Source organism: Dermochelys coriacea, chromosome 16 (assembly GCF_009764565.3).
Source record: "Dermochelys coriacea isolate rDerCor1 chromosome 16, rDerCor1.pri.v4, whole genome shotgun sequence".
NCBI classification, from domain to species: Eukaryota; Metazoa; Chordata; order Testudines; family Dermochelyidae; genus Dermochelys; species Dermochelys coriacea.
The window spans coordinates 14,918,951-14,942,041 of record NC_050083.1 but is presented as its reverse complement, the minus strand read 5'-3'; the positions used below and the strand labels follow the sequence as shown (position 1 = coordinate 14,942,041).

At 48.3% G+C, this 23,091-nt stretch overlaps 2 protein-coding genes across 7 annotated transcripts in view; one reads left to right on the top strand and one right to left on the bottom strand.

Moving 5' to 3' along the window:
• Positions 1 to 4,451: 4,451 nt before the first annotated feature.
• Positions 4,452 to 4,912, top strand: LOC119844333 (pyroglutamylated RFamide peptide). The gene has a single exon (XM_038375004.2). The coding sequence runs from the start codon at positions 4,452 to 4,454 to the stop codon at positions 4,872 to 4,874; it is 423 nt and encodes a 140-aa protein (XP_038230932.1). The 3' UTR covers positions 4,875 to 4,912.
• Positions 4,913 to 11,277: 6,365 nt separating this feature from the next.
• The window catches only part of ABL1 (ABL proto-oncogene 1, non-receptor tyrosine kinase), a 127,185-nt gene continuing 115,371 nt past the window's right edge, over positions 11,278 to 23,091 (bottom strand). For all 6 annotated transcript variants that reach the window (XM_038374548.2, XM_043498620.1, XM_043498619.1 and 3 more), the window contains 5 exons: positions 21,376 to 21,560; positions 18,884 to 19,036; positions 18,172 to 18,261; positions 17,648 to 17,812; positions 11,278 to 15,013 (listed from right to left, as the gene is read on the bottom strand). In XM_038374548.2, coding sequence (XP_038230476.1) covers positions 13,317 to 15,013; positions 17,648 to 17,812; positions 18,172 to 18,261; positions 18,884 to 19,036; positions 21,376 to 21,560 — 2,290 coding nt within the window. In that variant the 3' untranslated portion in view covers positions 11,278 to 13,316. The remainder of the gene's footprint in view (positions 15,014 to 17,647; positions 17,813 to 18,171; positions 18,262 to 18,883; positions 19,037 to 21,375; positions 21,561 to 23,091) is intronic.

Below are 23,091 nucleotides of genomic sequence, written 5' to 3'. Positions count from 1 at the left end.
GCTCCTGGCAGGGAGCACAGCTCACGTGAAAGAGAAATGGCTCTGCGGAGCAGAGCTGACTGCAGCAGCTGCTGCCTGCCTCCCTCCCTTTCATGCCAACCCCAGAGAGGGATGGGCCCAGGTGTCTTTCTGCTGCCAACAACTTAGAATTACCCAAGGGCCGTGCTCCCAGCTAATGCCCCTGGAAGTGTTTTCCCCACCCGGCCCTTGCATGCTCCTTTCCCGTATGCTGGCTCACGCCAGCCTCGCTGGAATTTACCACGCTGGCAGGAGGAAGTGGGTTCACTTGAAGAAAACTAGGACTAATTACTGCTGGCCTGGCCGAGCTTTGATCAGCAGCAGCCTTTCCCGCCATTGAAGCTGCCGGGAACCCATCTGCTGCACCTTGGCAGCCGCTCTGAGAGAGGAGCAGCTTCACTTCAGAGGTTAAACGAGCATATTTGCTTTTCTAAATATAAAAGCCCAGATCATTTCTACGGGTAGAGTCTTAAAGGGACAGCTCCTCGCCCAGCATACGACTGCATAACGCTCATGAAGCTTTGCTGATTTACTGCAGCTGAGGGTCTGGCCCCAAATTCGATCTACCTCATTGGGGTGGATTTCCAAGCCCTTCACAAAAATGAGTTGGGTCTCTCAACCCCTCTATGACACAGGTCAGTGTTAACATCCCTGTTCTACAGATGGGGAAACTGAGGCACAGAGAGTAAGTGACCTGCCAAGGCTGTTCAGAGTGTCAGTGGCAGAAGTAGGAACAAAGCTCAGGGGTTCCTGGCTCCCGGGCCCATGTTTGTTCCACTAGGCCATGCTGCCGGCAGACAAGGAGCCAGAAACGTGGTTAGTAAACCTCAACCTGCACCATGGGCTTAGGGGAAGGAAAATCAATGCCAGACATACAAACCCAGCCCAGGCTTTCTTGGCTGAGATAGGTGAGACACGCAGGAAATACCCCATGCTGCCAAAGAGCGCAGCCACCTCCCTGCTCCTACTAACCCCCCCTTGAGCTGTGGGCCAAGGGCACAGGGTTGGGGGGGGACGTTGCACACTGAGGGGCAATGCCCATTCAACAGCAGTCTTATCAGGCTAGCAGAGAGGCGCACATCATGCTCACCAGCCATGGGCCAGACCTTCCGCCCCAGTGCAGCTTTGGAGCCAATGCAGAATGTCATCTCCCCCTGCAGCCCTTCCCAGCTGGGGTGGGCACTGCAGCTGAGCATCCTGCATCTGACACTGGCTGGCGTGGGGGATGGGAGATGGGTGAAGGGAGGGACTTGGACAATTCGTCGGGCTTCTGGCAGGGACGATTCCCAGAAAAGCTGGCTAGGGAGGAATGTCAATGAGAAAAGTTTGTCCTTGTGGAGCAGAGCTGGAGGGGTGGACTGCAGGGGCCAGGCAGAGGGTCTCAACAACCAATGCCACCCAGCACCTTCAGTCCCAGTGCTGTAGAAGTGTGCAATTCAGGGGGTCCTTCTTAGACCCCTGCTGCTTTGGGGTGTCCAGAGATCAGCCGTGACCGTGAGCCCTTTTGTTCATCTCCACTTGGCCAGGCCCCTGCTCCCACTGTGCCCACAGTCCAGCCCCTGTGCACTGATGCTCTCCCTGGGGCCACCACTGAAGGCCACTTGGAAACGTCAACTGGTGCAGAACACAGCTGCTTGCTCGCCTCGTGGTGGCTCGTGGCTGGACACAGTGCATCACCCCCACGCTCCAGAAGGCTCTCCAGGTGCAATCCCTTATGGTGATTTGAACCCACACATCCCTTCATGGTGGTGCTGCTGCATGCCTTGGACAGATGCTTCACTCCTCATGCTCTAGCCCAGCCATGACGTAGGAACGGACAGTCCCTTGATCTGGAATCTTCTCTTCCTTGGCCCGTGGAGTTGGGTTGCCATCTGGGCACATAAGGTCCCACTAACCACGGAGGCTTTTCCAGATACGTGGTCAGTTGCTGTCCCAGCCAGACAGCAGTCGAAGGGATCTCTCTCTTGCCATTAGTTGATGTAGTTTCAGGTCCCATGGGTGCACGGCACTGTTCACGCACACCTAGAGCCTGCAGCAGCCCCTTCGGAGAGATGGCAACAAGAACTCATCAAGCGGGCAGGTACAATCCAGGAGTAACTCTCAGATCCCCGAGCGCAGGGCAGGAACTCCGCTGGCCAGGGCTGCCCACTGCCTTTGCTGCCAGCTGAGGGTGACTCACAGCTAGTTAACAAAGTGGGTCCGGGGCTGCTTTCTCCAAATGAGGTGGCAAATCAAAGGAGAGCGTTAAGGACCCTAATCAGAGCCAGCTCACTGCTCCCATTGTGGCCACTCAGACAGGCCCAATCAGTCAGCAGTCTGCTCTCCATCTCCACCCAGCTTCCCAATGGGATCCCAGCCTCTGGAATGTGCAGCAATAAACCCACTGAGCCCATGTGGCTCGGGGGGGGGGGGACGGGGACAGGGATGGGGACTTGGTCATTAACACTGCAGCTTATTTAAAGGAGGCAAAGCCCAGCAGCCTGGCTCATCCTGGTCTCTGGTGCAGCTCTGCATAGACTGGCTGCCCAAGCAGAAGCAGCAAGGTAAGCAGGGCTCTGCTACTGGGAGAACTGACTTGCTCCATGAGATGCTCTTCCCCTGTCCTAGGCCCCGGGACCGTGAGCAGCCTCCGCTCTCACTAGAATCAGTGAGGGAGCTGCAAGCTCTCAGGAACAGGCCGGATGGGCCACGTCTGTGGCCCTGTGCTGGGTAAGGAGCAGAGCGCTCCAGGTACCCGCTAACCACAGCTCCTTGTGGCCCTCGGCCGAGAGGCTATCAGGCTGGCTGTGGAGTCCCTAAAAGGGGGGAGCGGTTCCCAAGCCAGTCCAGCCTTTACATCAACACCTGGCAGCCTGGTGAGCTCCTTTGCAAGTGGCTGACGGTACCCGAGGGCCAGAGCCCAGGGCGCGAATGAGGAGCAGAGACCTCTGTGGGAAAGCGAGGCCCCCCCGGAGCCCTCTTCCGCCTGTCTCCCCCCAGCAGCTGCCAGGCACAGTTCTCTCCTGGTCCTCGTGCTTTGATTTTAAGTGTTCCGAAGTTGCCACATCCAGCGAGGAGCGGGCATGGTCTCTTGCTGCTGGCTGGGTTAGCCACAGCCCCGGTGCGGCTTGGACACCCATGGCTGTCCCTCACCCGACCCCTGCCGCCTGACAGTCCTTGGGGTAGCAGCACAGAGACAGACATGGGAGTTCAGCCTCCAGGCTCCTGTGGCACAGACACCCACCCGTAAAGGAGATGGGCCACCCACCCATGCAACACAGGGCCCTAGACAGCCGCAGCTTCCTCACCTGCCTCTGGGTGCAGGGACTTTAATGGAAAGGATTTCCTGGGAAAACATCTTCTCCCTTAGGCCAACCCTCCCCACCCTCCTTTACAGAGAAGGAAACTGAGGCATAGAGCCATCGGGTGACTTGCCCAAAGTCACACAGTGGTAGTTCTAAGAATGCAACCTCAGTCTCCTGCTCTCTCTGGTACGGCACAGTTCCCTGCTTTGATCACTAGACCACGCTGCCTCCATTTCAGTGGGGGGCTTCGGAGCCTCATCAAAAGAGACATCAAGCATCTTTACTGAATGCCATTAGCAGGTGGCCATTAGCCTTTGGTACCATTAGCTTTGCTGTGTAGTAGAAAGCAGAGGATTGTTCAGGTGAGTGCACTGAAGCTTTCCCTGCAGTACTCCTGGGAGGAGCCTACAACTTGAGATCCCATCATTATAATGAAAGGGTCCTGGCCTACGGTCCATCAACCCTCGCCCAGGCAGAGCTGTGCTCTTCCCGCATTGCAAACCAGGCGAGTGCAACAGGATTTGAATGTATAGCGCACAGGGTATGTCTACCCTGCAGCCAGGTGCGAGTCTCCTGGGAACACAGACCCGCCCCAGCACAGCTTGAGCGAGGGGGCTCAGAACAGCAGTGTGGGTACTGCAGCGCGGGCTCTGCTCCATCTCCCTGCGTTGGGAGGCTCGCTCTCGGCAGCGGCGTAGTCAATAGCCAGAGACCCCCAAGCACCTAGAGAGAATGCGAGTGTAGCAGAGAAGGGCACCAGGCTAGCGGGGCAATCGGTTCACACATCCGACCCCAGACCCCATAGAGTGGCTCTTGGAAGCGGGGCTTGGCGAGGAACTTCCAGCACGAGCCATTCGATGCTGGAAGATTTCCAATAGGCCCCTAGGGACTGCCAGGCCAGATCCTGCTCTGCTGGGTGCCACAATAGACAGGCAGGCAGCTCGGCTCAGCTGCTTTGCAGAACCTCCCCGATGGACTCTTGGGTGCGGCTTCTCTCTCACCCTGAGCAGGGAGCGGTTGGCTGGGGGGTTCTTCTGCACTGGGAGCCTCATTAAGAGGTGGCTGCTTTTAGAGGAGGTGCTGACATCTGGGAAGAGATTCACTTACAGGCACATGCCTCCATTTTTCTTTTCCATTCCCACCACCCAGATGAAGGCCCCCTACTCCTTGTTCGGTCTCCTCCTCTTGAGCTTGGGAGCCTGTGCCCCTCCTGACGACAGAAAGGAGACGGGAGAGCCAGGGGATGGGATCCGGTTTGAGACAAGCTGGCAGGGACCAGCAGATGACGCCTCTCAGAACAGCCTGTGGAGGGAAGTGCTGCGGTGGAGGAGATTCGAAGACCTCCGTTCCCTGTTCAACGTGGCCAAGGAGCTCCAGGGCTTTGGCAAGGAGAGGGCTGGGTTCAGGTTCAGGTTCGGGAGGCAGGAGAGCCGGGAAGAGGAAGGCGAAGGGGTCGGTTTCCTGCAGGGGGAGGGTGAGAAGCGCAGCAGCACCCTGGGGAACCTGGCGGAGGAGCTCAATGGCTACAACAGGAAGAAAGGGGGATTCAGCTTCCGCTTTGGCAGAAGATGAAGGACTGGACTTGACTGAGTCACCCCAGGAGGTCTTACCCTTTATTCTGCCCTTCCCAACTCCTGCCATCTCCAGCCAAAGAAGTGCTCCGGGTCCTATTCTCTTCTACCCTGCCCACTAGTTTCCCTTGGAGAAGAGGGCTCGGGGAGGTTGCTATTTTTGGATAGTACTCTCTCTCCATCACTTTCAACTCTGTCCCAGATATCACATCCCCACCTCACTGTCCATGTCCCTGCTAGGCCAGGCCCCTGATCGGGGATTTGGGGGGTGGAGGAGAAAAGAAGGGTGGGTGTTAAAACCCCGGCACCTTGTGCTGCCTTTACTGGAGCACATTATAAGTGACTGAGGGCTGAGCATTGTTCACGCTGCCCCTGATTGTTCTGAGCAGTCGCCCACTCCACTGTCAGGGCGTTGAGCGGGGTGTGCTGCTATGAATGAGAATCGGCAGACCCAGCACTGCCGGGCTGGTAAGTTAAAGTAGAGTGACTGAATGACTATAGGGGGACAATCAAAGTGTTGACAGTCTCCATAGGGGCTGCCTGGAGCTGACATCCGGAATACGGCTGTGAATGAGGAATAGGTCCCACTGGGCACGGTATACAGTTCTAATAGTTCCTGCTCTCTCTCATTAACACAAACTCCCTCCGGCAGCAAATGCTGTTCAGTGTCACGATGCCATTTACAACAGGATTGCTCCTGCGTGCAAACCAGGACCAGGCAAAATGGCCCAATAAACTGTCATCCTTCAAAATCCCACAGAGCGAGTATGCCAGGCCAGCCATCGGATAGGGGCCAGGCTGGATCCCAAAGCATTGCTGTCTCACAGATCAGACTAGGGCAGCTTTTGTTAACCGCTGTCATACTGACGCGGGACCGGCTGACTGACAATAGCATTGCAGAGCAAGCCCAGATCTTTGCCTTGCTGCTGAATTGTGCCCGCTTTAACTACTTGGGCCTTGCCTGCATGCCCATGTTGGTTAAACAGTCCCAGTGCTGGCAAAGTGCGTGGAGTCCCAAGTACAGCTTGGTTGCTGACATTTTAAGCACAGCGTCATCTACCCCCGGGACACTGTGGTGGAGATGCCAGTGGCTGGTGCACACTAACACTGCTGCCAACTCTACCACTAGTGAAGTTTCACCACTGGGAGGGCTTACCAAAAAATATAGTGCCGGCAAGGCCCTGCAGACTGAGCCTGATTCTCAGCACTGGCCTCTCTTTTTTGCAGATGCTATTTTGTAACTAACTGCAACCTACTGTGCATGCTTTTCTGTGCCCTCCATCAATGGCAGGAACAAATATGAATAATTAGAGGTCTGATTACCTGGCTTGGAGGTGCTAAGGGGCTAATGGCTACTAATATTTCACCGCGGGCACACAAAAAGTAGCGGCAATTATTTGCAGGTGCTGAACTGCACTCTCGAAAGCAGAGAGCATGTCAAGACTTGGCTGAAAAGCCAGGCTCCAAAAGGGGCACTGTAATGCACATTGTGCAGGCAGCCCTCTCAAAACCAGCGCCTCCCTCAGAAGCCAGCACAAATTACTTTCTTAGTTGACTGGAACTATACTAGAAATGGTGTGCGAATGCTTCCAGTGGGTTACCCGAGACCTGGGTATGGTACAGATTTCTCTGGATAGAGAAGTGGACCCGATTCCAGTTTCAATTACACTGACGTAAAACTGGATTTGCAAGGGAGCTATTCTGGATTTACAGTGATGTAGGAGCAGAATCCTCCCCACCCGGTACAAAATGCACATTACCCACACCCAGGTCACCCTAAGGATTAACTTGACTGGCTGTCTGGAAGGCAGCTGCTATTTGAAGGGGAGAGGCGAGGCAGGGCATTTTTCCTTTCCTCCCCTTCAGCACTGTAACTGAGCTCTCACTGCAAGCAGCATTTAAAATATTAAGGTGCCCAAGCAGCACTCAGCGTGTCCAAGCCAAAACGGACTCAACCGGGGGAAAGGAGTCAGATGTGTTTCAAAATGCACTTTTGGTCCTTCTCTAATCCCATCCCACAAAAGGCCCCGAGTTCAGAGAACACACATGCACCAGTCTGATTGAACAGCAGAGCTGGGGAGCTGTTATTGATGTTACCATGGCAACCCCTCTCTCTTTTTCCCTTTGTGAATGTTCAAATCCTCAGTAAATATCCACTTGTCAATTTTACGCAGCGCTGCCAGGAGGACAGTTGCGTTTTTACACACAGCTCAGCGAGAGTCGGTAGCATTAAATATTTCACCCTGAGAACCTTGCGTTTTGTCAGGGAAAACCCATCGCTCTGCAGCAGTGACACTTGGCAGGGAAGAGCAGTTTTGCCCACTTTGGGAGAGGAAGTGAAGCCTAGTGATTAGAGCAGGGGGCTGGGAAACCAGGACTCCAGGGGTTCTATTCCCAGCTCTGGGAAGGAACAGGGGACTGTATGCAAATGTCTGTACAAGATTATTATAAAGGGACAAAACTATCTACCATTAGGGCAACTTCTTACAAGCCAGAGACTTTCATTTTGCTTACCTGGTGACTGGAGCAGACCTAGGTGTGTCTGAGCTTGGTTTCAGACAGCTTTATCCTGCGGGGGCAACAGCTGCATTGTCATCTTCAGCAGGAAGGAAAGAGCCACTTGCAGGGCTGCGATGTACCACAGGCTGGCCAGGATTTGCTGGGTAAGCAGTGCTTCCTTGGAGGGGAGAGGCAAATGTTTCGCTGGCTTGGGTTCCAAGGGATGCTCTGTGCAGGTCATTCTTGCTTCAGGTTAGTTTTCACTAGATACTGATGGAGGGGCCAGCTGGGGGGGAAGTGTGTGGTGGGGGCGGGGGGCAGTGGAATGGAAAATAACTCCTTGAAGCACGGTTTTGTATTTGCTCGGAACATTTCATTCCTCTCCCCGCGACCAATCCCCAGGACGGTGGAAGGGCCCAGCTCCACTACCCCTCATCCTGAAAGGCCACTCCACTTCGGGCTTCAGGTTCTCTTCCCAGTCCTGCTCACTCTGGGGACACCAGTTCCCCCACTTCCTTATGGCGGCTCCTTACCTCTGATGGGAGCGGAGGGCTTTGCTCCCAGTATAGGCCACCAGATGACTCTAGAGCTCAGGGGCACACAGCTGGCGTTCTGCCCTCGCAGCTCAGAGTCTGGCCAGCTCTCAGGGCGTTGGGTGATGTGTTGTTCAGAAGCACCAAGTGCCTCTGACAATTAGGCCAAGGCCCGCATGCCTTTGGTGGTAGCGAGAACACCAATGCCAAGCCCAAGCACCAGGGCAGGGACCATTTCTTTAAAGAATTCCCTTGCCATTTAAAAACTATCGACAATGCAAGACGGAGGCTAGTTTTCAGCTTTGCCGGAGACTTTTCAAGTGTCAGGAGCTTGCTCTGAGCGGGGACTGGCCAACCTCATGCCGCGGGAAGACTTTTCAAGGGGAAGAGTGGAGCCCGGCAGAGCTCTGCTGTGAATCGCAGCCTTTCCATCAGGGCCAGGGCATCCTGGCTGTCCAGTCTCCTGACTAACCTTGCCCAGGGCCTTTCAAATTCATCTCAGACCATGCTCCCCTTCTTGATCGTTCGCTTTCCTGGTGGCCAGTCTCTCTTCTGCAAATAGCCAGACATCAGATCTTGTCGACACTGGTTTACACACACTGCTTACTCACAGACTTCCTGCACCAAGTCCCTTTTACACCGCTGGGAGACCCAGTGACAGCCCTTCTCCCCCACCAGGTTTGTTCTTGCCGGGTAAGCTGGAGCTAACCAACCATGTTTTATATTTTATCCTGAGTGGAGCTGCAGCCCTGCAAAGTCCAAGGTGGTGGCAGAGTTTGGGATACCAGATGGGTCCATCCGCACAGGAAGCCCCAACAGCATTTCAGTCATGTTGTGGGGGGGAAGGGCAGAGCTACTGTGTTATAACAATCTCTCAGCGTTGTCTCTGCACTGAGAACTGTGTTATTAAAATCTGTCCTGTGTGGTGCACTAGTTGGGGTGGCCAGCCTCTCAGAAAAGTTTCCCCCGGGACTAGAACCCCTGCTGGAAAGGTAATACACAGAGGCTCAGGAACACTAACTGATCAGCAGAGAATTCATGCCAAACAACATGAGATACTGCCAGAGAAGTATTGGCAGCACAAGTCCATAGCAAAATTTCCCTGTAGCTGGCAACATTTTCCCCCATTGGGAGAGATGCTTGTCTAGCAGCATCTCTGCAGGATAGGAGGCTTCGTGTGGGTAGAGGGACTTTTATTTTTTGTCAATGAACATTGACCATATTTTGAATCTTGTGACAAGTGATTTCCTCAGCAAAGCTGCCGCTAAAAGGGCACGATACATTTGAGGAAAACCTGACAGAGCATTACCATTTCAAACGAAACAAAAGTATTTTCTCCCCAGAGCATTCACACGCTTTCAGGTTCAATAACCCAGAAAATTGGAGCAATCAACATGTTAAATGCATCAATCTGTTAAATCAATTCCCACTGTATCTGGCTACATTTAAGGCTTGTCTACACTTAAAATGCTATGGCAGCACAGTGGCGCAGCTGTAGCGCTTCAGTGTAGACACTCCCTACGATGACAGGAGAGATTTTCCCATCAGCGTAGGTAAACCACCTCCCCAAGAGGCAGTAACTTGGCCAACAGGAGGATTCGTCCCTCAACCTTGACAGTGCTCAGGGGTGTGGATTTTTCACACTCGAGTGATGCAGTTATACTGATCCAATTTTCTAGTGCAGACCAAGCCTGAGTGTTTTACCTCCTTTTCCCCTTTCTAATCCTGTATTTCCTGATGCTTTCCCCACCCAGTCAACTGACCTCCCCTCTCCCAAAGATTATGGTCCACATTAGGGGAGAGAAGGATTTTCAGGAATGATTTCATTTGGCGTGTAGCCCCACCACCTCTTTCTTGCTCTACAATCCTTCCTACCCCAATTCAAAGCCAGCGCAGCATCTACCCGCAGCGGGCAGCTATTAACTGTATCCATGTCGTTCTGTTGAGATGTAAATCTAAAACATTCTAGGTGTTGATCTCTCCAAGGGCCATTGTCATAAAATAATTGTGAACTTCCTGTCCTTTCGTGTGCATTTTTTGTTGGATGAAATCAGTCTAGTAAAGAATTAATCCAGGACTTACTAAGAGTGGCACCAATTTTGCCACTAATAAAATTTATACTTACCTATTGCACATCCCTGCTTTTATTTTTTTTAAACAACCTTCTGCTAATTAAAGTAATGGTTCAATCTCACCTGCATATCAGCGACTGCAACTGGACAAATATTCTGATGAACCCCTATGCCCTGTATAAAGGTTTCCGCTCCCTTTATCATGCATGCTAAATCTTTTGGGAGGTCAGGATTCTGGTCCCTTACTGAGCTCTGTTACTGACCTGTTACATGAGTTTGGGCAAGTCACTTCACCTCTCTTTGCCTTCTCACCCTTGACCTGGTCTGCCTCGAGTATAAGCTAGCTGGGGCAGGGACTATCTCTGTGTCTGCATGTTGCCTAGTACAATGGGTATAAGGATATGACAAAACTGAGATTTGCTGACTGGTCAAGAAGGAATCCTCTGGACTGTTCCATCAGCCGTGGTTAAGCTCAGGGGGCAGCACACAATGGTCAACAGAGGTCTTAGCTCATCCATCACTCCACACCCAATGCCTTTTAAGAGCCTGGGAATTTCTGCCAATTTCACGCTAAGAATCTGAGAGCCAGGAGGGAGAATCCTGGCAGCTGCTCTCTCTGGAGCAGTATCCTTCCCAATTTTCAGAGAGAAAAACTGTGGCACGGACAAGGTGTCAGTGAGTCAGTGTTAAAACTGGGATTAGGAGGCAGAAGATCCTGGTTTCCAATTTTGGGATCAGGCTACAAAACTCTGCCTGCCTCACAGCAAACACATACCTTGGAACTAACTATGGATTAGCCAGACATTGTTTTAGAAGAATGGAGAGACATGCCCCTCCACATCAAAGGGGAAGAGAGAATAGAAACTAGGTCTTGAATGCAAAACACATGGCAGAAGAAGAGAAGTCTAGGCTCAAGTCCTGCTCTCACTGAAGTCAGTGGCAAAACCCTGACTTCAAAAAGGGACCACATTCAGATCTTTATTCTCTACATTTTTTTCCTGCTGTATGATTTTCAGACCTAGTTCTAAAGCCTCTGGTAACTCGCTGCCCTCTGGTTCTGATCAGCATGGTGAGCAGAAAGGCCTTTGTGAAATATTTCATCCAGAAAGGGGGCCCCATTTCAGCAGCAGAGTCGTGGACTCTTGCACCAGACAGAGATCACCTAAGCTGAAGTAGCCTTGTCAGTAGACCAATGCACTCCTGGTTTTCTTTGACACATTTATTTTTAAATATACTATGCAAGAGAGCGCAGAATAAAAAATAACACCCCCCCCAAAAATAAAAAGCAGAGAGAGCCATGTACAGAAACAATCTGTATTGGACCAAAATAAAGGGGAAACGGCCCCTTTAGTATTACAGAAACGAAGGACAGAGCTATTTACACATTGTAAAAAAGACAAGTCTACAGAAGTGTGTAATACTGAGATACAAATGTATAATATAGTGGCACAATATGTTATCGACAAAGTTAAAACAGTACCTCAGAAAAGAGATAGTCCAAGGGGTGATTTTTTTGGTGGGGTGTTTTTGTTTGTTTTGCTTGTGGGTTTTTTGTTGCATGTATGTTTGTATTTTGTAAAGGCAGCCTGTGGTGTTTTGTTTTTTATTTGACTGTCATGTGTTACGCCAAGGTGATCTGTGAGGGCGAGAATGGTGCGAGCACAGAAAAGATCAGAAACCACCTACAAAACAAACGGTTCGTAAGAGGAAAAATAAAATATCATCGAAAGCAATTAGTGTTTAAGATACACATGGTGGGGTTTCACAGGAGATACCGGGGGAATGAGGTGGGGAGATTGCTTTCTTCTCTTGTCCCGAGTGAAAGGAGTTAAATTGCACTGTTAATTGTTTTAAAGTCTTGTCCTTTCAAGAACACAGGGAGTCACAGTTAGTCCCCAAACCCACTGGATTAACTGGGAGGGTCAAAGTGAACTGGGAAAGGCTGCCAAGGAATCACAGGTTCAGAAGTTTCTGGCATCCTTCGACAGTCCCCTTGAGAGGTGCACCCCAGGCAAAAGGGGTCCGTAGGCTTCTCCGATCCCTGCTTAATCCTGGACAGAACCATCCGATCATTAGGGTGATCAAGGTTTCCACTGGAATTAAATAAACTACTTCAAAACCCTATGTATAGATTTTAAACTCTTCAGTGGGATTTTGTACAGATACTGAAAGGAAGAGCTTGCCAGCTTCCAACCACGGATGTATGAGAGAGCAGTGTCCAGGTCTGATATAGCCCTTATCTGAGCTCATTACTCCCATGTAGCTCACCTAATTTGACGTAGCTGGAAATTTAACTAGACAAAGAACAGCTCTGCTGATGCATCAGCTCATGCCCATGTGGGATGCACAAACTCAACTAAAACCATGACTGGAGGCACAGTGGTATCTTTAAATTCATCCTAATCCACCTCCCCCTGTTGCCACCCTTCTCTCCCTCACTCAGCAATGCAGTCAGCTCATTGCTCTCACGAAGGATTTGCCACTCCCCCAAGCTTGAGCCGGGCTAGTGTTTGCATCTGCAAAGCATGGATGTGCTCTTCCTCTAAAACATCACTCCTTTATCATTACCAAAAGAGATCCACAAATGGACTCCTGTACCACTGCAGTCAGAGGGACCATCCGTGCCATTCAAACCCACAGTGATTCGTCGGGGGCTCTCGGACATGAGGAAACGGATTCCTTGACCAGCAGCTAAGGGTCACCGACAGAACCACAGGGAGGATTTTCGTAAACGTATTTTGTAGTGTTCTATTTCATTACAAAGTTTCATTAATAACTCCCCCGCCACCTCCAAATCTGGTGTTAGTGTCATAGATGTGTCTGTGGGGGAGGGGACACTGTGACCCCAGAAAAGCAGGGTGTATATTGCTATTCAAACATTCATCCTCATGTACAACAGGGGCCGGGGGAGGGAATGAAATTGCAGTAGGAATTCCTCCAGGAGGAAGGCAGAATGTCAGTGTCCATCAGTCCGGGTTCCATCTTAAAGCTCTGTCCAAAACAATAAAATATTATAAAAAGGCCTGGTGTGGCCTCAGCATTTAGACTTGTAATCCACAAGACAAGAACTCCACAGACCAGAGGATTTTGAGTAGGAGAGAGACAGGGCACCTCGGTGAAAGGGAGGAAAGTGCATCTTGATGAACACCCTACTTTAGGCAGTAGGGCTGTGTTCCACAGTCTGTGCCTTTTGCACATCCCTGTACTGAAGGCCCTCGGGTCCTGTATCAGTCTACCATTGCGCTTATGCTGTAGTTCTCTCTGCAATTGGCTTTGGCCTGTTAAAAAAAAAAAAAAAAGAAAAAAGAAAAGAAAGAAAAAAGTGTTACCTGGCTTCTGCTACCTCTGAACAATATCGCTGATTTCTTTCACCGAGCTGAGAAGTTTGCTAAAGTCCTGCGTGGCTGCAGGGCCGCTGCTAGCGGTGGCCGGACAGATCTGGAGCTCCCGAAGGTTATTCTCCAGCTTGTTGATGGCCTCACGAAAGGCAAATTTGTTCCTCATCTGCTGGATGGAATCCACGTAGCTCACGCAGAATGTGTAGAGGTTTTTGCCAGCCTCCAAGACAGAGCTGTGGCTCGCCATTTGTTCGGAGTTCTTGTTGATGGCAACGCGCAGAGCCTCAGTGCTTTCCAATACCACTCCCTTGGTGATGGTGCCACTAGCTATCCTCTCAGGAGGCTGGCGGGTTTTGCGCAAGGAGACTCTGGTGGATATGAGAGGGATGAAGGCTGTTGATGATGGCTGGTCCCCGCCAGGGGCGGATGGGGCAGATGAGGAAGAGGGGGCTGGGGCCGCTGTGGTTAGCAGCAGCTTTGTGGATGACTGTGGCTTTGGTACAGAGGGGAGCCCAGGCTTTTTTATACTCTCCCCTAACTGGTTTGGCTTGGTGGCATCACTGCTTGCAGTGTCTGCAACCTGAGTCAACTGTTTAGATTTAGTACCAGACCCTGCATCTGCTGCTTCATGGCTGGGGCTGTGGGATGATTTTCCAGGCTTCCCAATGGAAGCTGAGGAGAGTGGAGGCGGAGGGGCCGGTTTAAGCTTTGATAACTTCACCTTGTCCTTTCCTGACGACTCGGAAGTCTGTTTGAGCCTCCTTATCCTTGGCTCCTCTGTGGAAGCCTTGCTGGCAACCACAACCCCAGCAGAGTTGGGTTTGACAGTAGGACCTTGGTCTGTCATCCCAGTGGTCCCTAAGGCACTGGATTTGATGCCATCATCCTTGTAGGACAGGCTGGAGGAAGGAGCGATTATAGGTTGCCTGCGTACAAGTTTTGGTGTCAGAGAGGGTGGGCTGGAGCCAGGACTGGACTCTGTGTCTTTGAACACATCATCAGTTGTCTCTTCATTTTTCTTCAGCAGTCGGGGAGGGGGCGTCACCATCCCTCTGACAGCAAGATCCGTCTTGTTCTCATTCGCTCGCTTCCGAGGCAGAGCTGGCTTTTCGCTCTTGTGCCCGCCGAAGGTGGAGGAATCAAACTGCCGCACTGTGGACTGCAAATCCCTGGGCAGCGTCACAGATCTCCACTCCGTGTCCCTGGCTCCATGGGGCACGCACGATGCTGAGCAGGACCTCAGGAAGCGCTTGCTAGCATTGGAACTACACTCTTCTTCACCGGTTGCCAGCCGGCTGCTCGTCATGGGGCTGGTTTTTTTCCATAGGTGCGGGGATAAAAAGCCAGAGTTCGCAGTGACAGCTCCGTTAGTGACTCCAGCCCCATTACTCGGGCCCTGGCACTTTGAGGCATCGATGGGATCTGCAGGGGGCACGATGAAGGCTCCATTGCTGGCATCCCTGCTTTCATCCTCACCTCCACCCTTGCGGTCCGAGTGGCCGTCCATCTCCCGGAAGGAGCTGCTGCGTTTCGGAGGGGCAGGGGCAGTCTTCTTCTTCTTCTTGATAAGGGCACTGAAGAGGTTGGTCTTTTTGTCTTTTGGAAGCAACCGCTCATCTTCATTTAAACTGCTCTCCAGGGCAACTCTTTCCTTCCGTGGGAGCAAGGGAGAAACAGCAGGTTCGTGCTCCAGAGGGTCTGCAAGGAACAAAAGATTCTGCTGAGCTTTGCTTAAAGAAATACAAGTTTGCATTCCTTTGGGATCACATTGCAGCACCTCCTAACAGGTGCAGGCTCTGTAAAGAGAGGGCCAAGTTCAGACCTGGTGCAAGCAGGCACTGCTCCACTGAAGCCAAGGTTGGATTTGGTCCAGAATTTTTGGACTTATGAATTCTTGGGGGTGGGGAGTGTTTATAGGATGCCCTGCCAGAATACCTCATCCTTTGTTTTCTCAAGCAGGCCTCTGACTAAGTCAGTCAGACAGGAATTTACATTTAAAATTCAGACAAACACAAATTAACCCTCGTTATCCCAGAGTTCCTGACATCACATCTGGAGTTTTCTCTAGCCTTGTTGTGGGTAAGTGAACACTAAGGTCAACTTTTTTTTTTTGATCCCTTTGTTGTTTTCTCCCATGTGACTGAAGGTTCATTTTTTAAAGGCTTGTCTGTACCCACACACTCATCTCCCTGTTTGGTTATTCTAAGGTGTCCATAATCCCCATCTGATATCATCCTCTGGTGAAGTGTATGGCACAAGCAGAAATCAAGGTTATTCTAGCAGCTGAATACACCTAACCATGTCACTGTGAAGACAGGCAGCTTTGCACAATGGAGGAATCCAGAGTTAACAGCCTGCTCCAGTGGAACTGCTCTGGAAGGAGAGTGGGGTGACCCTTTTTCCACTTACATGAAAAATACTTCAAAAATGAATAGTGGTTTATAATACTTTTGTCAGGAGTCCTGAAGGTCCCAATATTTGAACAACAGGGTCTCTCGTTCACAGGTAAGGCATTAGAATAGGAGTGCTCAGACAGCCTAATTCAGAAGAGATGCCTTCAGGGTATTGTATACATTTACAGCTTGAGTAGGCAGCAAGAGGGGGAGATGGAGCAGGGTTAAATAGGGAAAAGGGGATGCTACATAGTCGAATACTGGAAAATATTCTGGGGTTTGGATTCTGGTTGAGAGGAATTCTTGAAAAAAAATAGGATAATTTCAGGATTGCAAAGTCACACTTTTTTGGACATGTGTATTTAAACCAGTCACATGCACCTGAACACATCTGGAGGGGCATAAGCAAAAAGAGCTTTTACCAAAATTTGGAAGGGGACACCCATTTCTGAGAGCAGATATGGGTATGTGAACTCCTCTGCTCATTTAGGAACCAATATGAAAAATGTTTCTTTTCAACACTGATTTTTCAAGAAAACAATGACTCAGGTCCCTAACATCCCTTCCCAGGAACTAACATCTCGGTGATCAAGACCTAAACTCAAAATTTCTCACTGAGTGCTTGCTACTGATGGGAAGTGATGCTCACAGATCTTGGATACCTGTAAGCAATTGGAAATGGGAAGGGACAAAGGATCTTCTATAGGTACCTATTGTGAAGTTGACACAGTAAACACAGCTTCCAGGCTCAGATATGGCACCAAGACACACCTTCTCCTGAAGAACCATCAAGTGTCATATTATAGAAAAAGCCACCCCAAAGAGGAGTTTCAGTGGTGACCTTCTCTCTCTTCTATGCATGTATGCATATGCACACACACGCCACTTCTCTCAGAGGTGTACTAAAGACCTCCAAGATCCCAAGTCTGCAGAACTTTCTGCTTACTCCCGACAGGACAGCTGAGCAGTCACATTTAACAGGAGTTGGCAAGAACCAAGAGATCAAATTTTTATTGAGTTCTTTATTTTTTAAACTTTGCATTTTAAAATGCTCTGGATACAAATTAACTGCCTATGCTCAATGTTTTGTCATTGTTTCAACTGCCTCAAAATGGAAACAACATGCTTTGAGAAACTGATTGAAAGGTTGTTTAATTTCATGGTAGATTTTGTAAATACCTCAGTGTCCCTTGCTGAAACTATATTTGATATCTGCCACAAGTAATACTCTTCAGTGTTTCAAAACAGACACTTGGTATGATGTAGGAGTGGTGAAATATCTCCCATATAAAAGTCTGGACCGTATATACCAGAGCTCTGATCCTGAGCAGTGATCCAGCCTCTTTAGACCACACTGGTGATGTAAAGGGGCTGGCAGCCAGCCAGATTCCTCTCTGCTGGGAATTCCCTCAGCACTGGAACAGATTCAGGACAGTGCAGCGAGTCCTACCCTATCCTTTTGATAACTCCTGACACAGGGATATACAGGGGTGAGGGAGACGGTGTGCTCAGAGCATTCTGTGCTATGGCACTGCTCCACTGGGTGCCATGGGCAGCAGCTGTAAGCTAAAACAGCCCTCAGGACTGCTCTAACTTACAGCAGGGGCTGCACCAGTCCCTGAACCAACTAGGAAATCAGGAGGTAGAGAGAGAACACAAAAAGGAGATATCCCCCCTTCCTGGGCTGCATGGCTGCTGCAGCTCAGAATCCGCAAGAGTAATACTGATTGCTAGCAATCTACAAGAAGTGCTAGGAGCTACAGGAACAGAGTCCCAGACCCATCACAAACCTAGGAAGAGAAGTGCCTAATTACAGGACACATCCAGAGAGCAGGTACCTATCATTAGGCACTTTTCCCATGTTCTCTCTGGGTCTGGGCCTCCATTTTATTTCAGTCTGTCTCACAGGAGGGGAATAATGGCTGTAGCTAGAACATACCACATTCCCCTTGTCCTTTAGGATGCACCATCTCCATGTTCTCACTAGCATCTTTGCTTTCAGCAGCTCTCCTGGATGATCTCGTTTTGGTTGGTAGTTCTGGAGCCTGCAGGAAGTTACTCACTACGCTTCTCATGCCTTTTTTCCCCAACTCTTTCTCCACCTCTGAAAGGCAAAGAAAAGAATGATCACAAGGAAAGCGCGCAGGTGCGGGGGGGGGGGGGGAGTAGAGATAAAAGGAAAAAATACTAAGCTATCTCTGGACAACAGGGGGGAAAAGACAAGGGGATAGCACCCAGGGGAAGGGGGTTCAGCCAGAGAGAAGGCCTGCTGGTAACAAAAATAATACAAGCACCTGCCTGCTCCATCTTTTTTACACTGGGAGGTACAACTTACAAACAAAGCTTCACTGCAAAGCAACTTGGTGGGGATGTTCAGATAGAGCAATAAACTATGTTACAGTGCACTTATGCCATCACCCCCATTCCTAGAAACAGCGTGATGAATGGTGCAAGTGGACTTACCGTCTGATATGCTGGATTCTTGAAACATCGTTTCAAACGCTTGGTGGATTTCAGCAAACGAGGGCCTATCAGACGGGCTCCACTGCCAGCCTGAAAGAATACTACTACTCAGGACTTCTAACAAGCCTTACAAATATTAATTAAGCCTCACACTACCCCTGTGAAACTAGTTCAATATCAGCCCCCTTTTACAGACAGGGAAGTTGAGATTTAGATGTTAGCAACCTGATTTTAAGGACACTGGGCACCCTCAGCTCCCACTGACACCAGTGGGAGCTATGCCTACTCAACACGCCCCAAAAAAACCAACCATAAATGACTAATGGCCAAGGGGACTAAGAAAAGTCGTTCCCAAGACAATTAACAAGGCTCCCTTCCCCATCCTAGACAAACGTGGACACACAATCCTTTATTTAGATTCCCAGGAAAGAGGAGACAAAGAAACTTGAGTTAAACAACACCTTCCCCAAGACCTGGAGAATTCCCACTCCTAGTAGAGAAGAAATGCCCAAGTCTGCGCGTCTTCGGAACATTTACATCTTCCTGGGACAGCAGAATTTAAGACTGTAACCACGTGCTGCATCTTCAATGGGAAACTAACAAAGGCTCCTTGTGCCACAGTGTTTAACCATACTCTTGTACAGTGCTACTACCTCTTTGCAGAGCTCCATGAGCTTTCACGTTTGTCTCTATATGCTTTTAGAAGACTCACATGCTCTCATGAGCTCATAGACTTTCTCAGGACAACCTTCAGGGCGCTCCATGCGGTAGTCTTTCTCCAACAGCTCGTACACCTGAGACAGGTCAATTCCAGGGTAAGGGGACATGCCGTACGTTGCGATTTCCCATAGCAGGACGCCAAAGGCTGCAATAGAGAAATCAAAAGGCCTTAGGTTTTTTTAAAAAAAAGAAAAGAAAAAAACCCTAATAATTTTGCAAGTCTGCTGTAAGTGGATGCACAAAACAAAAATTCCTGCGCACTTAAACAAGCTCCCTGTTCTGAGTGGCTCGAATTCCATGCTCAGCTGCAGGTCAGAAACTAAAGTAATATAACGAGCTTTTTCATCAACACAGACAAGTCTCCTGCAATACGACAAGATAGAATTAGACTAATTTTTAACGTATCAGCTGTCTCAAACCTTAATGTCTTGATATCCTTCAAGTCCTATTAAAGGCACAATTAAGAGATGCCATTGTGGATTAATTGAAACTGCTTCTCTGCTGCACTGCAGTCTTGCTGTAAATCTGACAGCTCTTCTCATCTCTATTTTCCCTTTTTCTCTTTAGGATTCCCATGTCCAATTGGTTCACTGTTTACAGGTTGCCCCCGTTCTAGGAGTATCAAGATATACAGAAGGGAAAGCTGTGGTCCCAATATTGTGATGGAATTCACAGCGATAGCTGCCAACTAGGCAAGAACTATGAGACACAGTTTGGTTACAAGGAAAGTTTAACAGAAGGCACCACAGCCAAATAAAAATAACTTCTATGATCGGGATGCCCTTTCTGTATTGAACTGTGGTGAGGATGTGAGAGAGCTCCATGGTTAGACAACTAAACTGGGATTCAGAGTACAAAGGACAGACCCAGCACCAGTTCAACAACCTGCATGTAATTAGTTCGGTCATTGTATTCTGTTTTTAGCCTGAAGAGAAGGCAATTATAATTCTGCGTAAGTACAGAAATCACATCATATTACATGATAAACAACCAAGGGCAATTTAAACCAGCCACTTCCATGAGCATCTTTGTTTGAATTCTGTCCTCAGGCAGTGGAATGAAAGTTTGCAAAATCCTGCACCCACAGCAGTTGTAGTGAGTGACTGGGAGAGGGCTCACTTTATTTTGAGTCAGGGCCATGGTCTTTGGGATCTAACTCCTACTGATCAGGATTTGGCCCAATATTAATTAAAAATAACCTTACATGTTTAGAATATTTTTTCTCCCGAAGCGCTTTATCATTTCAGTGTACATAGGAATCACCCCAACCACTGAAGTACAGCAGTATCTTTGATGGATCATGGCAGCTGGTCACAGCAACACCACACACAGGTTTAGGATAGCAAAAAGAAAAATCAATACCTTATCCAATAATACAGTACCAGAGCTTTGCCGCCATCACCAGAATATTCACAGCATCAACAATCCCTTTCCAACATCCTAAGAATAAAACCCCACTCCAAGCAGAACTTTCCATAAGATGAAAAGGGAGAACAGCCAGAAGTCCACTACATACTTCACTACTGCCAAATTGATTTTACGTGGAAGGGACTTGGGGTCAAATCTTCAGAAAGTCTTACATGCCACTGAATCCTAAATGCCTAAGGTCACTTATACAAATGGGGCTTGGACTTCTAGGTCACTTAGACACTTTTGAAAATTTGCCCCTCAGATACTGTGGTGATCAGCAGCAGTATAAAACCTCGAGATAGACAAAGCGCACTGGGAATTTAGGGAGTCAAAATGGATGGACGTAGGCTATATCATACAGGCTATCTATCCTTTTCTTATCAAAAGTATTCCAGGCTCTTCAAGAGTATCAACATGTCTTATGCTCAAATAAATTTGTTAGTCTCTAAGGTGCCACAAGTACTCCTTTTCTTTTTGCGAATACAGACTAACACGGCTGCTACTCTGAAACATGTCAACATGTCTTCAAGTTTTCTCTCTGCTTCTTATCTCATTCAAAGGATTTTTTTTAAAAATGAGCTCAGAGCTATCACTAGGCACATAGAGATCATGTTTAAACATCTCAGACTCTCACCCTCATCCTAAAAGTAGCTTACAGAACCAGTAACCTTCAACAACATAATGCCCCAAAGTACCGTGCTATGGCATTTATACAGAGCTGGCTATGGGCACCTATCCTGCAAACACGCATCTGCTTAATTTTTACATGTGAGGACTACTCTCTCATGTGTGAAGTTATGCATCTATTTAACTATCTGCAGGATTGCAACCTCAGAAGAAGTCCTGACCGACTGAAAATGTGCAGCTTCTGGGTTTTCCTTTTAGGTCTCCCATTCAAACACTGAACCAGCCCACACGTGATTAGCTGTGACAAGGTCACAGACCAAAGTGGTTTAGCCACCAATCGTTCTCTCTCTCTTTGTGATATACTTGAAGAAACAGTTTTTAAATGTCTTGATTTTATAACCAGGAAAGAAAAAGACTTGTCTCATGTGCATGTAAGTATATTCTTACCCCAGACATCAGACTTAATGGAGAATTTGTTGTATGCCAGACTTTCTGGCGCAGTCCACTTGATTGGGAACTTGGCTCCAGCATGGGCAGTGTATGTATCACCTGTCATCAGCCTGCTTAGACCAAAATCTGCCACCTTCACCAAGTGGTTCTCCCCTACAAGGCAGTTTCTGGCAGCAAGATCCCTAAGAAAGCAGAAAAAAAATAGGCCATGAAAAGTCTTCACAATATCACACCTTTAGCAGCAGAGAGGACATGGCTTATTATTGAAGAAATCCAGGACTTTGTATGCATTTTTCTGTATTAGGGATGTAGAAATGGGTAGATTATTTGTTCTCTCCACTTGATAAGGTTGTCATCCAAACTTTTTTTTTTTTTAAATTAGAATACAACTTTTTAGAAAAATTAAAAGCTGCCACTGTCAGGATAAAAATAATTTAAAAATAAAGACCAGTGTGTCAATGTTCATTTTATAATTTATCTTAGATTACTGAAACAAAGGATGTTTAAGATCCTCACCAGTTTTCCTGTTTATTATTTACATATCACTCAACTTAAACAATGAAAATATATTGCTCAGTTTCACGGATCTCACTAATCAATTTCACTACAGTTCCCATGCTTACCACATTTAAATCTCAACCACACAAACTATTTCTTCCAAACACATCAACTCACATAATATACAACCCAAAGTAGTGCTTTTTCATACTGTACTAAAGTTTTATTTTACCATAAGTATACAATACCATTTGAAACAAGCAGAAAAATATCTGTACAAAATGCAAGCAACAAGAAATACAGTCTCTCTCTTTCTGATGTGGATGGGCATGCATAGGAACTGCAACAGCGGATCAGACCAGTAGGTCCATCCAGTCTAGTTACTGGTCTCCGACAGTGGCCAGCACTAGCTGCTTTAGACAAAGATGCAAGAATCTCTGCATAAATAGTTAAGGAATAACTGGCCCACAGGGAAAATTTCCTCTTAAAAGTTAGCAACTGGTTCAAGCCTTCAACCTTTCAAATCTCTTTAAAAACTTTACTATCATAAACCTGTATGCTCTTATTACCCCATAAATGTCCAATTCTTCTTTTAATTCTGTTAAGTTCTTGGCCTCAATATCTTGTGGCAATGAGTTCCACCGGTTAGTTGTGTGTCATGGTGTAATAGTATTTCCTGGAATGAAGTTGTTCTGAAACAGCTAGTGCACTCCTCAGGACATAACACTCTCTTTTATTCTGAAAATATGCTCACTAGGTAAATCAATTTTACCACCACCTAGATGGCAGGCAAGGGCTTTGACACAGACTACAAAAACTGTATCTTGATGACCTGGACTGTCTAAGGTGGTCAACATGGACAATCAATCTAAGAAAATCGGATTATGGAAAAATTCCCCATGCCTCATACACAGGACTGTGATTTGCAGAACAGTGGACAACAATTGACTGAAATCTTCCTTCTATTTATATACCAGCTAGTGAGGGATGCACCGACTGCAACTCACTAGGTCATGTATAATATTAATATGGTCAAAGTGTATTGCGTGTTTAAAATAGTGAAAGTACATGAAAGCATTTCTGCTAGTAATAGATTTTGTAAAAATTTACCAGATTTTGTCAGGTTATGTTAGAAACTGATTTCACTACAAAGCTAAAGAAAGAGTCTACTTCAGATCTAAGCAAGATCTGCCTCTCTCCGATACTTACTCTTTA